Source organism: Phragmites australis, chromosome 1, assembly GCF_958298935.1.
Source record: "Phragmites australis chromosome 1, lpPhrAust1.1, whole genome shotgun sequence".
NCBI classification, from domain to species: Eukaryota; Viridiplantae; Streptophyta; class Magnoliopsida; order Poales; family Poaceae; genus Phragmites; species Phragmites australis.
Window position 1 is genome coordinate 14,182,194 of NC_084921.1, and position 14,548 is coordinate 14,196,741.

At 42.2% G+C, this 14,548-nt stretch overlaps 1 protein-coding gene across 2 annotated transcripts; it reads right to left on the reverse strand.

Annotated features, from left to right (window-relative positions):
* Nucleotides 1-250: 250 nt before the first annotated feature.
* Nucleotides 251-3,317, reverse strand: LOC133910659 (S-adenosylmethionine synthase 3). Of its 2 annotated transcripts, none has more exons than XM_062352979.1 (2): nt 3,134-3,317; nt 251-1,722 (listed from the first exon to the last, which is right to left on the reverse strand). In XM_062352979.1, the coding sequence occupies exon 2, from the start codon at nt 1,710-1,712 to the stop codon at nt 522-524; it is 1,191 nt and encodes a 396-aa protein (XP_062208963.1). In that variant the 5' UTR covers nt 1,713-1,722; nt 3,134-3,317; the 3' UTR covers nt 251-521. The 2 variants fall into 2 exon arrangements, with proteins under 2 accessions (XP_062208963.1, XP_062208967.1); XM_062352983.1 differs by having other exon boundaries at nt 3,129-3,250.
* Nucleotides 3,318-14,548: the final 11,231 nt, after the last annotated feature.

Here is a 14,548-nt window from a genome sequence, read left to right on the forward strand (position 1 = left end):
GATCAGGACACACACTAGCGTCAGTCGCTTACCAATCAACACCTAACGCTGAAAGGCGAGACAAGCCTACCATTTAAGAGATTTTGCAATCAGACGAGCCAAGATGTTGCAAACTTGCAATAAGAAGAGGTCACCTGTTTTCTCAAAAGGAACAAGCCATCTACCTTGCCTTGGCAAAGATCATACGCAATAGCTCTAAAAATTTGATCAAGAGATCACCCTGGAGTGAATTATTCCGGAGACGAGACGATTCGCAAAAATATGGCAGTTTCATTTCTTAAGTAGTTTGTCTTTCGCTTAACACTACAGGAGCAGGAAAAGAAAGCAAGCAGCACACCCACAACACAAGCTCCTTTAAGAGCGTAAGATCCCACGCACACTTGCTGCTAGAGCAGCGAGTGGAGAAAGTGAAAGAGAACTTGCAGTGATAGGTAGACTGGCTGGTACCAGAGATAACATCACAACTTGAAAAGATACACACTAAAATGGTTTCCAAACTGGAACTGGCTGCAAGTCTTTGATCATGCAGAAGGCTTCTCCCGCTCGAGGGGCTTCACCACCTCCCAGGTGAAGTCCGGGTCGTCCCTGCCAAAGTGCCCATATGCCGCCGTCTTGAGGTAGCGGCCGTTCCCGCCTCTCTTCAGGTCGAGGTTGATGATGATCATCCCTGGCCTGAAGTCAAAGTTCTCCAGCACGATCTTCAGGATCTCCTTGTCAGGGATCTTGCCTGTGCCATATGTGTCCACAAACACTGAGAGCGGTTCAGGCACGCCAATGGCATATGATACTTGGACAACACAGCGGCGGGCAAGGCCGTTGGCCACAATGCTCTTGGCTGCCTGCCTTGCAATATAGGCTCCACTGCGGTCAACCTTGGTTGGATCCTTGCCAGAGAAAGCGCCACCACCATGGGCACCCCAGCCGCCATAAGTGTCAATAATAATCTTCCTGCCAGTGAGACCTGCATCGCCATGAGGTCCACCAATGACGAAGCGACCAGATGGATTGAGATGGAAAATGGTCTTCTCATCAAGGTACTGCTCTGGAATGACAGGCTTAATTACGTGCTCCTTCAGGTCAGTAGCAATTTCGTCATTTGTCACAGTCTCATCGTGCTGTGTAGAGATGAGCACAGTATGGACACGAATGGGGACCATGGCACCATTGTCGTTGTGGTACTCTACAGTCACCTGGGTCTTCCCGTCAGGCCTCAGCCACGAGCAGGTCCCATTCTTGCGGACCTGGGTGAGGCGAGCACCAAGCTTGGTAGCAAGAACATGGCTGAGAGGCATCATTTCAGGGGTCTCATCAGTTGCATATCCAAACATGTGCCCCTGGTCACCAGCACCAATCTCCTCAGGGCGCTTGGTGAAGTGGCCATGGACACCCTGCGCAATGTCAGGTGACTGCTGCTCAATGTTGACAAGCACCTTGCAGTGGTCAGCATCGAGCCCTACATCATTGGACACAAAACCGATGCCACGGCAAGTATCCCTGACAATCTTCTCATAGTCAACATTTGCTTTGGTAGTGATCTCACCAAAGACCATGACCATATTGGTCTTGGTGCAGGTCTCACAAGCAACCTTGCTGTCAGGGTCTTCAGCGAGGCATGCATCAAGCACTGCATCAGATATCTGGTCACAGAGCTTGTCAGGGTGTCCCTCATTGACGGACTCGGATGTGAAAAGGAATGTGTCAACTTCGGCCATCTCCTTGGACCTGCATAACACGGTAACATGTGTATATCAGATGTCAGAACAAACATGTGTACCATAAAATGGTTAACACTCCAAGAGGTTCAGATGAACATATTTGATCATTGACATACATCCAAATTACTTTCCAGCAAAATTTATGCTGGAATTAATTAAAGATAAGAAAGCCAATGAATGCACAAGCATCTGAGTGAAAATAAGATAAAGATCACAAGAGATTACCCAGTATTACTACTAGCTATGCAAGCATCTGAAAAATCTAAGATGAGGTGCTATCTTACAGGGCCTGACTAAACCAAGTAGAAATTTCTTGGAAAAACTTTAACTGTCTTGTCAAAACTTTAGTCCAATTTTAAGCGAGTCAGTTGTGGAAGATGCTTATATAGCAAGCACAACGGGTAAAAAATGCTCTAAGACACCAATTGTCCAGGTAAAACAACAGTAGATATTACAGAAAATATCATGCAACAAAGAGTAAACTTTCTAGAACTTCCCCAAAAGGCAAGCATTTGGCACCTCATGATATGCTAAAAAATCATACTATTTACAATTATCATCAGCAGCGAAAATGTGCCCAATTCAATGCTGTTAACAATTGTAACTACTCCGAAGTGGTTATCCTAAGGAATATGCTAGATACTACTCGAATCTGCTGGATAGACAATTCATAATTTTACCGAAGGTGCAAAAGATTCCACGAACAAAAGAATAAAAAATCGCACTCCACTCCATTCCTTACTATTATTGCGCGTGAATAACCAACCTTGCATCGCAGAAGCATCTAAATCACTACTCACTAGCTTTGTTCTCAACAGGGCAAGATCGAATCCGCTATTATTCACAGCAAAAGCCGTCCAGTTGCACCGTCACCAAGCCACTACTCCCAATTCTAGTTCGCTGCGCACTCAGTGGTAGCATAAAAATTGTGCCTTTCGACTTCCCAGTCGCGTGCACAAGAATTAAAGTTGCAAGCTTTCCGGACGCGATAGCAAGATGCCGAGAACTAAAGAAGCGCGCACTCACCATTACTACGCGTTAATCCTTCCATATTATTCGATACCAAAAAGAACAAGACCTTGGCAAGAAGAAGCGACTCCTGATCTGGCCTCCACTCAGAGAGGACCTAGCTGTGATCTGCCCGTTAGTAATCTACTGTTCGGCACTGCAGCAACACGGCTACTAAACAACAAATTTGATCAGAAAATAACCACTATCCCGCGCCCGAAAAGGCAGATGGAACAAATCAAGAAGCGGCCGCTTCTTGCTCAGTCTACGGGACAAAACCCAGGAGACCTCAAAATGAAAAGAAGAAAGAAAGAACAATTAACCTTTCGCGTAGTATGGTAGACGAACTAGATCAAACGAGGGTAGCAGCGGAACGGGAGCTAGACAGAAACGGTAGAAGGGCACCTCACCTTAGCTCGTGGCAGCGGCGGCGGCGATGCGAATGGGAAGACAGCAACACGGAACGATGCTAGGCTTGAACCGTATGGGAGAACCGACCCGCTCAGCCGCCGACGCAGGGCCGTGTGCGTGCTCGCTGATGGTATTTATAGCTCTCTCCACCGGGTGCGGTGGGGGGAGGCAGGCGAGTGACCACCGGATGGGATCGGCCGGATAGCGGTAGAGTAGTTAAGTAACGGGGGTTGGGTGGCCGACAGCAAGGCGAGCGCAGGCCACGTGAGGAATTTTTTTATTTTTTATTTTAAAATAATAAATCGTAAATATATATATATCTGTTTTAAAAAATTATAAATATATGCTCGGTTACCTGTTGGAAGTAGAGACATGTTTAAAAATAAAAATATTACGTTCCAATACTCTTAAAATTCAAAACACTATATAAATAACAATGAAAAAATTCTACGATGTAGCGGATGCTATCATCTGACTCAAAAAAAATCAACATAAATAATTACTTATGCAATGAGAAAAAGAAAAAATTCTAGAATCCTTGAAATTTATTTTTTTTATTTCTCATTGTAAAAATCATATTTTTTTATCTAAATTTTTTTAAGAGCTAAGATGTTAGGATCCACTACACCATAAAATTTTGTTAGAATTTTTCATGATTATTTCGATAGCATTCTGAATTTTAAGAGCATTAAAACATACTATTTTTTTATTTTTAAACCTGACACAGGTGGTATGAGTATAGATTTTAAAATTTTCAAAACAAATATATATTTATAATTTTTTATTTAAAAAATATGAAAATAAAAAACCTCGCAGGTGAGGGGGGGCTCGCGTCACCCTCGCTGTATCCGGCCCGGCAAGTGCGAGTGGAGTCGGAGTCGCGATCCACATCTACAGGCTAATTAGCACACGAGCGCTAGCAGAGCCCCTCGCGCGCACGATCCGACAGCCTTATTTAGGCAGTCGCAATTCCCTGTTCCATGCGCACCCATAGGCTCACAACAGTTTTCTTAGGTCGCTCAGGTTCCATGAAAACCTAGCTAACAACAGTTTTCTTACGTCGCTCAGGTTCCACAATGGAGTACAAATTTGAGTTATGTGCCGTGCTAAGTTGGTGGCATGTTGTGAGTGCTGTTGGTGTTAGCTCCATCAACTTACATGTCACATTCGTTACTTTTTACTCGTCGTGTACAACATCGATAGTCTCTAGTACATATTTTTTTATACTTGTTTTTTTTAAGCATTTGTTACTAAAAATTACAGAAAAATATAATCGCTTGTAAGTATTTTTTATGACAAATTTACTAATATTATTTTTATATGTAAATTATTGTGTATATTAGCGGTCAAAGTTTATAAAATTGGGCAGCATGCATCCCTAAATGATATTTATTTGAGAATGGATGGAGTATACAGCTAGGTATTCCCTATAGTCATAAACGAGTATTGTTCTTGGTTTTATGCAGTCAATATGTTTCAATTGAACTTTTTAAAATGATAGAACTCAGTTTGTTTTAAAAAGTTGTTTCGTAATGTTGAAATTTTGTTATATCTTGCATATTATTTATTCTTAGTAACTAGTGATTAAAGTAATATATTGCTAACTACGTCAATTTTTAAAACAACACTTTTTTATGACTGGAGAGCAAATACATAGTGATGTCAAAGGGATGATACTGATAGTACCACATCTTGATCAAAGGTTGCATGCTTGTAGTTACTTGAATGAATGATTGAGTGTGAGGTGGACAACTGATAGAGTGTTTTGTTGCTCTGTATCATTGATATTGAACAGGGGCGTCCCACGAAGTTTGGAGGCCCTGTGCTAAACTCTAAGTGAGGCCCTCGTTTTAACTACCAATACTACCACAACACTCGGGAAAAAAAAAATGAAAAATGTACTACAACAGCTTCAATTAGACGGAGGATTGCATACATTGCAAAAATACATGTGTTTAAATATGAAACTATTATCTCGGTTCTTTTTTACTTGTCGTTTAGAATATCAGTTCAGTGTTTGATGCATATGCCTTTGATCATTACTTCATTGATAAAATAGAGAAGAGCAGAAGGAGATGGATGCAGGAAAGAGGACTAAGAAGCAGAGTAAGATTAAGACATTAAGAATACTATATGTGGATTATATTGTCAAATTTCAGGGATCAGATGGATCATTTTTTTCAGCACAATTCTTGAGATAGGAGAGTTATACAAAAATTAGAGTAATAGGTAGAGATGAAATAATTAATTTGAAGTGCTAGCAGAACCTATATTCAAATTGAAGTGCTAGCAGCACCTATTTGAAAGCATGGTGAGATGAAATTCAGAGATAACCGAGGTGACCACATCAGACAGAAGATAATCAAGATGTGCTGTTGAAAAATATGTACAGATTAGCACTATCACTGTTGAAAAATATTGAGCTGATTAAGTCCTACAACAGTGTACCCATGATCATGTATTGGACTTCTATTAAGAACCATCACCTAATAACAGTTAATGAAAATTTACATAATCAGAAGGCTACACTGAATTTCAAGACTGCGTACATGATTTAATAACTCCACTATACTTAAAAGTATTTACATATATGAGTATTAAACTGTATTTTGATGAGTTATTCATTAATTCCCCTGCACTTGACAGAATTACTTTTAGCTTCTTTACTTGAATATGTAGCTTAACTTTCATAGTTATAAGATATGCCCTGCGCCCTTATAATTTGAGAATATTTCAGTACATACTACTAACCGTTCCTGCTGTTATTACAAACTCCTCTGGATCGATTATCTTGATCAGGAAGGTAGCCTTAGAAACTAGGTTTGAATATCCCAAACAGGATATTTCTTTTTTTTTCTTTGAGGCTAATATTGATAATCGATACTTAATCGCTGCTCATGTTTATGTGTTGAATTTTGATATGATAGACTAAACATATGCATACCAGTAGCTTGTCACGCAGCTGATGAGAGACCGCCACCCATCGACAACAGATAATCAGTAGCTAAATGTTTAAATAAATAAAATTAATTAGTCCAATGAAACAAGTAATTGTGTAATTAGTTTCATAATTAATTATTCCAATTCATTAGTTTCGTAATTCTGGTTCAGAATGTAGTTCAGAATGTAGCAGTATGAAAACAAAACCAGATCTATGAAAACGATTCTCTTGTGCATTCTCAACATTGACTTGTGCATTGTAGCAGTATGAAAACAGAACCAGATCTAGGTTGGTTGCACAGAACCAGATCTATGAAAATAGTCACAAGCAGCTGCTCCTGATCTAGGTTGGTTGCACAGAACCAGAAGTCAGATTCCAAATTCTGTGAGTAGGGAACATTCTCAACATTGACTTGTTATAGATTCCAAACATTGTTGCTACTTGCTACAGATGTGTTGTCATCTGCAAGGATAAAGGGTTTACCTCTGTTGGTCGGCAAGGGAGGAAGGAGGAGATGAAGAAGGTAGGTCACCAGGGAGGGAGGCCGCGGGCTGGGGAGGGAGGTCATCAGATACGGGAGAAGTCGCCGGAGAGAGAGGCTGTAGGCCGGGGAGGGAGGTCACCAGATCCGGGAGAAGTCAGGAGGAGTCATCGGGACGAGCGGGGATGCCAGGGAGGAGTGGCAACCGAGGTTGCCGGGGAGGTCGCCAGGGAGGAGCGCCGAGGTCACCCGCGATGACTAGGGTTTAGGTTGTTAGGGTCATCAAGTAGAGGAAGCAGCTAGGGTTTGGGGAGGTGGTGCGAGTGTGGGAACAGAGAAGGCGCGAGTGTAAATATATAGAGCTCTTTTATGGTGGTCCATACTACCTAGAGGTAGGAGATAGTATAAATCTAATCCGACGATCCACGTAATTGGATATTTTGGTAATTATAGCAATTTTGTTAAAATTACCCACCATGCTTTTGCTAATAGAAAGATCGTGGGACTACTAAATGGTGATGTGTGTCTCCAACAAATAGCAGAAATGTAGCCTGATCGCATTCATCCTCGTCGGCAACCACAACCTGGCATTCCATATACAAATACCATGGTGCACACAAGCGCAACAAGCACAACACACCAGGAGCAAGATCCTATAGTTTGGGACAGAAGGGCACCTACTCCTCAGGCCTAAAATCAGAGGTGGTCTGCTTGCTCTCCCGCCACTTCCACTTCACCACGAAAACACACTAGGCTCTGCCATCTCCACAGTCTAAGGTTCATCCATGGAGGACACTGGTAGGTCGCTAGCGGGAGCAGGCCTCCGGGGCTCCATCTTGGCAACAACCTCTGCCACGACCAGCCTCGACAGTAGGAGCCCCGCGACGAGCGCCGACGCCATTAGCATTGTGAACACGACACTCCAGCTCTTGGCGGAGATGTACCCCGTCAGCAGAGGGCCGACCGTGGGGCCGATTGACCCCGTGCCTTCTTTGATCGACACCGCAAGCATCGGATCGCTAACCCTAGCCGATGGTTAGCAAATGAACTCTCATGCCGAATACAGATTAGAATGTTAAAATGGCAATAAAATATTACTCTATTTAGAGATATATAACTGTAGTGAATTACTTTCATGCCACGTATTTTTCTTCCTAAAATAGCCCTAATACTACCATACTACTCACATATACTACCTATACTACCAGTGAGAAATGAGTAGTATCTTAGTTAATCTGGATCGTTGGACTCTAAAAATAGATGACTCATATTAATTTTAGACCACCGTAAAATCCTCCAAAATATATGGGGGGCATTAATACACACGTGCCATAATAATGACCTATCTATATTAATAATAGTACAGACGGGTTGTTATTACAGTCTGCACTATGTAATAATGACCTATCTGTATTATTAATTGTACAGATGGCTCATTATTATGGATCATCTAGACTATTAGTATAGCCAGTTATTTATTGCCGATGGTCTGTACTATTGATTTTCCAGATAATTCATTAAAACTTGCAAAATTCATAAGTAATTCATACAGACTCCAAATGAGATTATTTTCACAAGATGTATGTCTCATTCATGTTACTATAACCCAAAATTTAAATTTATGCTATCAGAAGTTGTTCTTCGTTAAAAACTTGAACATTAAACCTATTTATTAAACTAAACTAAAACATGCAAACTTTATTACTAATTCATACAAACTCCAATTAAGATAAAACTTTGTGTAAATTTATGGTTTAATCTGTAATATCACATGGTGCAGGTCACATTCATGTTATATACAAAATTCATAACTAATTCATACAAATTTCAAAATAAGAATTTGAAATTTTTATGTAAATTCATAACTAATTCATATATATGCACATTATATTAGAATATATATGTACATAACAATCGAGTTATACGATACAACTTTAACAATCGGCACTTCTTGATGATCGACGCGCAGATAGCAAACGGTCCTGGTTGGAAGTTATTCTTCGTTAAAGGTGATACCGTCTTCAAGAGAGCATTAATCAAATTCACTAAAACTCATCACACACGGTTAGTAACAGACATCACATACGGCGGAGACACCCGTATGAGAAATTGCCTCTGTGATGTGAGAAGGGGAATAGTACAACCCGACTGTAATTTTGATCATTACAATGGGGAGAAAACCGTCTGTAACTTTACCTAATACCCGTCTCCAAGGACAAATCACAGACAAGTTTTACTATTCCCCGTCTGTGATTAGGTATACATCACAGACATGGTTGCTTATTCCCCGTCTGTGATTAGGTACTCATCATAGACGTGGTTGCTTATTCCCCGTCTGTTACTCATCACGGACCTGATTTTTCCCACAAAAGACCTGCAACAAGTATGCAGCAAGGATTTTCATTGAGAACCATACACAAGTATGCATTAGTTTCAGACAACCAAGTCATTACATAAGTATGCATCAGTACACAAGATATCGAATGTAACAAAATACGCTAGTACATCTGTTTCAAATAGCCACATACTTCAGAAAAAATTGCAGATACAAATATCATCACTGGTGCCTAACATTCCAACCTTTGAATTCCCCTTTATCAGCAAAAATTAGTAAGCTTAGCAGCCATATTGCGTGCCTAACATATTACTACTATTTAATTTTAAAATTAAATGGAGTTTGCCAGTGTTTTTTTTTTTTTGCATGCCTACTGATGTAACTGCATGCTTCTGAAGATGATCATCAGGATTGTCAGGGATGCAGTTGTCACCAGTAGCAGCAGCAGCAGCAATTAGTCACAAAATGATTACTTGTTAGAGTACAAGCCATCCTAGTTTAGCAGCAAATTGAAGAAAATACCCAAGGTATAATTTCAGAAGATGCTTAAAAGAAAAATCTCTCTATGGGGAGCTTATTATCACAGCCACCGAAGAACAGTACATAATGCAAAAGAAATATTAATAGATGTGTTACATGCCTTACATCAGTTTTTTGTCTACAAGAGGAGGAAACAGAGACAAGAGAGAAGAACACACAAAACTGCTTTCTGTTTCTACACACCAAAGCCACTTGAATTTTTCCCAGATCAAACACTAGATAATCTAGCAAGATTTTGGATGAATTAAACCAAGATGAAACTCAATAAAACACAAAATTAATCAAAAACCAAAACCAAGCACACATAATATAGAACAGAGAGAAAATTCTGAATCAGCAACTCATCAACTTAAGAAACTTGATTTTCATTGCATAGATGAGTTTACAAGATGCCTTTACAAAGCATTCAACAAGACTTTTCACAAAATCTCAAAACCACCCTCTCTACGATTTCTCTATTTTTCTCTCTGTTGCGTTGTCTACCCAATACAACAAACCTCACTATTAATTGGATAGCCACACACACAAACATGACCGAATCGAACTACAACTCTAAATCGTATTCAATTTCTATCCTCCTCTAATCACAAGAGGACAAATAACTTCTATAATTAAGCTAATTAGCCAACAACTCTCACATAATCATGCATGCAACATCTCACATGCATACATGCATGTTCCTAACCCACTCGGAGTTCGTCTTTGACACTAACTCTTGTCTCAAGCTCAGCCACCATATGACTCTCTCGTGCCTGCTCTAACTCAGACATGAATTAGTCTTCACGTCCTCTCATGATCAGACCGTCTCCTGTGTCCATCGCAAAACCTTATCTCCATATGCATTTTTCTCTTAGCTCGAACATCCCGCATGACATCCTCGATCATTACGACCTTAGTTCCTCTTGAACCTAGTCATTGAACCTCAGTTCCTCCTTGAACTTAGTTCGCCGATACATCATGGACCACATTGTAAAGGATTTCGTGCTTTATCAAGCTGAGTTTTTGGCTTTGATTGGGCGGTGTCTATTCTGCTCAAGTCTATTTTGAGATTTTTTATTTTTATATTTTGAACCACGGTAGTGGAGTCTTTAGTACTCTAGAGGCCAACAACTAGGGAGCTCACCTGATTCTAAGATCCTTACCTGAGTTGGATCCGGCAAATCCCTTAATGCCAATGGTTAACTAGCTAAAGACTTTACTCGATGCAGCTCAGATCCAAGCCGCTTGAGTAAACAATACAAGCGACTGCAGGCGCCCCAGACCGAAGGGCACAAGTTTAAGAAGCCACAGGTGCAGACACCCCCGAGTTAAGGGGTCACAGGCAGGAAGCTTGAATGGTTGAGCTCGAGTGCAGTCCTGCAGGTCAAATTACAATTGCCCCATCCATAGGCGCAGAAACCAAGATGACTTGAGGAGTCTCATCCCTCATGATAGATGTGACTTACGGGAGGTAATCAATAACAACCGTGGGGAGCGCCATGAAGACGATCGTCATTATAATGATCACAAATCTCCAGGACGACACGGTCGACGTGTCTCCCCTATTCGAAGGAACAGGCGCGATAGTCCTCTACCATCACCTCCTGAAGAATTAAATGGAGGTTGTGAGGCCTTTGCACCCAAGCTCTGGTCGATACGATGGCCTGAAAAGTTCAAAGCAAGTCCAATCTAGAAGTACGACGGGAAGCTTAACCCCAATAAGTGGTTATAGATCTATACCACTGTCATTCCAGCAGCTGGTAGTGTTAGTAAGGTAATGGACAATTACCTACTAACAACCCTTGATAGACCTGCAAGATGATTGTTGAACCTGCCTCCTAATTTTATCCGATCGTGGGCCGAGTTGAAGGCTCAGCTCATCGAAAAATTTTCAGAGCACTTTCGAGCACCCGGGGATGGAAGATGATCTTCATCAGCTGAACCAGGGCAAGGATGAATCTCTTCGGGACTTTATCTGTAGGTTCAGTGATAGACACAACACAATCCCGGGTATCTCTGATGGGTCGGTCAGCATTGCCTTGAAGAGAGGCATCAAAGATAGAGATCTAGTAGGGAACCTAGCTACCTGAAAGATCCAGACGGTCAAGGAGCTCTTCGAGTTGGATGACAAGTTTGCAAAGCATGCTGAGGCTCAAGCTCACGCCAAAAACCCTCAATCTGGCAAGGACAAACCCAAGTCTTTGAAGGACTAAGGGAAGAAGGGCAAGTCTGTTGACCAGCTCAAGGGTCCAGACAGGATCGTAGATGAGGTTAAGAGAAGCAAGTCGCACAACACTAGAGACAACAAGGGCTAGAGCCATGGTGGCGGGAAGTGGTGTCCCATCCATCGGTCCAACCAGCATGATTTTGATGAATGCCAAGTTTTTAGAAAGAAGCTTGATGAGAAACTCAAGGCTACAATTGCTGACTACAAAAGCAAACATGCCAAGCCCGACACTAATAAAGATGAACCCGAGTTCTATGGGGCTGATCAGAGCTTAGCATACATCTTTCGAGGATCCACCACGTATGAATCTAAAAGGAGGTACAAGGTAGTCGAGAGCGAAGTCAACTTGGCTCTGATAGGGCCTACTCGATACCTCAAGTGGTCGGAGGTTCCCATCACCTTCGATCAAGCCAACCACCTAGCCGCGGTTTCACACCCATGTCAATACCGGTCGTGGTTCATCCTACCATCCTCAACATCAAGATCCATCAAACATTGGTCGACGAGGGTAGTTCACTCAACCTCATTTTCGCTAAGACGTTGGACAAGATGGGAATTTCAAGGACGAAGATCAAGGCGGGAGCTGAGCCTTTCCATGGGATGACTCCAAATTCATCGAACATGCCTCTTGGTCGGATCGAGCTGCTAGTCACGTTCAGCGCACCTGACAACTCCGCACAGAAAAGCTTACCTTTGATGTTGCAGACTTCGAGATGGGGTACAACGTGATTCTAGGATGCCCAATGCTAGGCAAGTTCATGGCCGCGTTGCACTACACTTACCAGACACTCAAGATCCTTGGCCCTAAGGGTGCCATAACTGTCAAGGGCGATCAATGCATAGTGGTCAAGTGCGACAAGGAGAGCCTGGAGATGACTGAGCACTTATGCTGGACAATGAATACCTCCAAAAACTTGGAGTCTAAGTGTCAGAGGCGTCAAACCGCCACCCAGGGCCAGGACAATGACATGAACTCCAAGCTCATGAGCTTCACCAGTACTTCCAAGTCCGACGACAATATCAAGGGTGAAGCCAGCAACGACGCCACGGATAAGAAGACTGATGGTGGTGTCAAGGCGATACCCCTCGACCCATCTGAGCCAGCCAAGACAATCAAGGTAGGGTCTAGCCTCAACCCCAAATAGGAACTCAATCTCATTGCTTTTCTCCAGGCAAACCAAGACATGTTTGCGTGGCAACCGTCCGATATGCCCGGGGTCCCTAGGAAGGTGATCGAGCATCGACTAGCTGTGAAACCCAACGCCAAACCTGTGGTGCAGAAGCAATGAAGTTTTGCGGAGGATAGAAAACAAGCCATACGGAGGAGCTCGATAAACTCCTAAATGCGGGCTTCATTTGAGAGGTTCATCATTCTACATGGCTCGCAAATCTAGTCGTCGTCAAGAAGGCCAATGGCAGGTGGAGAATATGTGCCAACTTTACCGACCTCAACAAAGCTTATCCTAAAGATCCTTTCCCTCTTCCTCATATTGACCAGATTGTCGACTCTACGATGGGTTGTGCATTGCTATGTTCTCTAGATGCCTATTTGGGGTATCACCAAATTAGTATGGGAGTAGAGGATGACAAAAAACTGCTTTTATTACTCCTTTCGGTGTATTTTGCTATGTAAATGACGAGGGCTCCGTTCCCTCTTCTCTGCTGCCCGGAGGGTATAGTAGAATGTTTATGAACTCGAAATCCCCCTCCGGCCAGCAGAGAATGCCATTTGGTTTGAAGAATGCTTGCGCAATGTAGAAGCTTTTGTCGATAATATCGTAGTCAAGTCTAAAACCAAAAGTGTATTGATTGCCAATCTCAAGGAAACATTTAAGAACCTCAGGAAGTATCACATGATGCTCAACCCCGAGAAGTGCATGTTCAGCGTTTCGTTCGGCAAGCTTCTCGGTTTTCTAGTGTCAAGTCAAAGCATTGAGGCCAATCCAAGAAAAATGAGGCCCTTAACCAAATGTGGTCATCTCGAACACTGAAGGAAACTAATAGGATGCATGGCGGCCCTTAGTCGATTCATCTCCAAGATGGGCAAGCGAGGGATGCCTTTCTTCAAACTGCTAAAGAAACACGACTGGTTCGATTGGACGGAAGAAGCGGAGAAGGCTTTCCAAGACTTAAAAATGTATTTATCATCTTCGTTAATTCTAACCCTGCCTAACGAAAAAGAGGAGCTTTTTTTTTACATTGCACATACCCCACAAGTTGTAAGCACGGTCCTGGTGGTCGAGCAAGAATGTCCCGATAAGGAGGCCAACATCCAAAAGCCTATTTACTACGTGAGCGAAGTTTTACACATGATGCTAAGCTACGATACTCACAAGTGCAAAAGTTGTTGTATGCAGTTCTGATGACTTCCCAGAAGCTATGACATTATTTTCAAGCGCACATGGTCACCGTCATGTTGACGTATCTTCTGAAGGATGTTATATGCAATAGGGAGGATACCAAACGAATCACATAATGGGCGGTTGAGCTCAATAAGTTTAACATAAGCTACACACCGTGTACAGGCGTTAAGGCGGGAGTACTAGAAGAATTCATCGTTGAATGGACAAATGTTGAAGAGACAAAATAGAACATGGCCGAGGACCACTGGACGCTCTTCTTTGATGGATTTCTCACGCTTCAAGGTTCGGGGGCTGGCATTGTTCTCAAATCTTTGACAGGCGATGAACTCAGGTACGTCATTCGATTAGATATTAATGCTTCCAATAATGTTACATAATACAAATGACTGGTAAACGAGTTCCACATAACTACGTTACTTGGAACAGGTGACTTCTCATGAAAGGGGACTCATAGCTTGTCATAAACCAAGTGCAAAAGGAGTACAAGTGCCTAGATGACAACATGGCAGCTTATTGGGTCGAGGTGTGAATGTTTGAGAAAAAGTTCA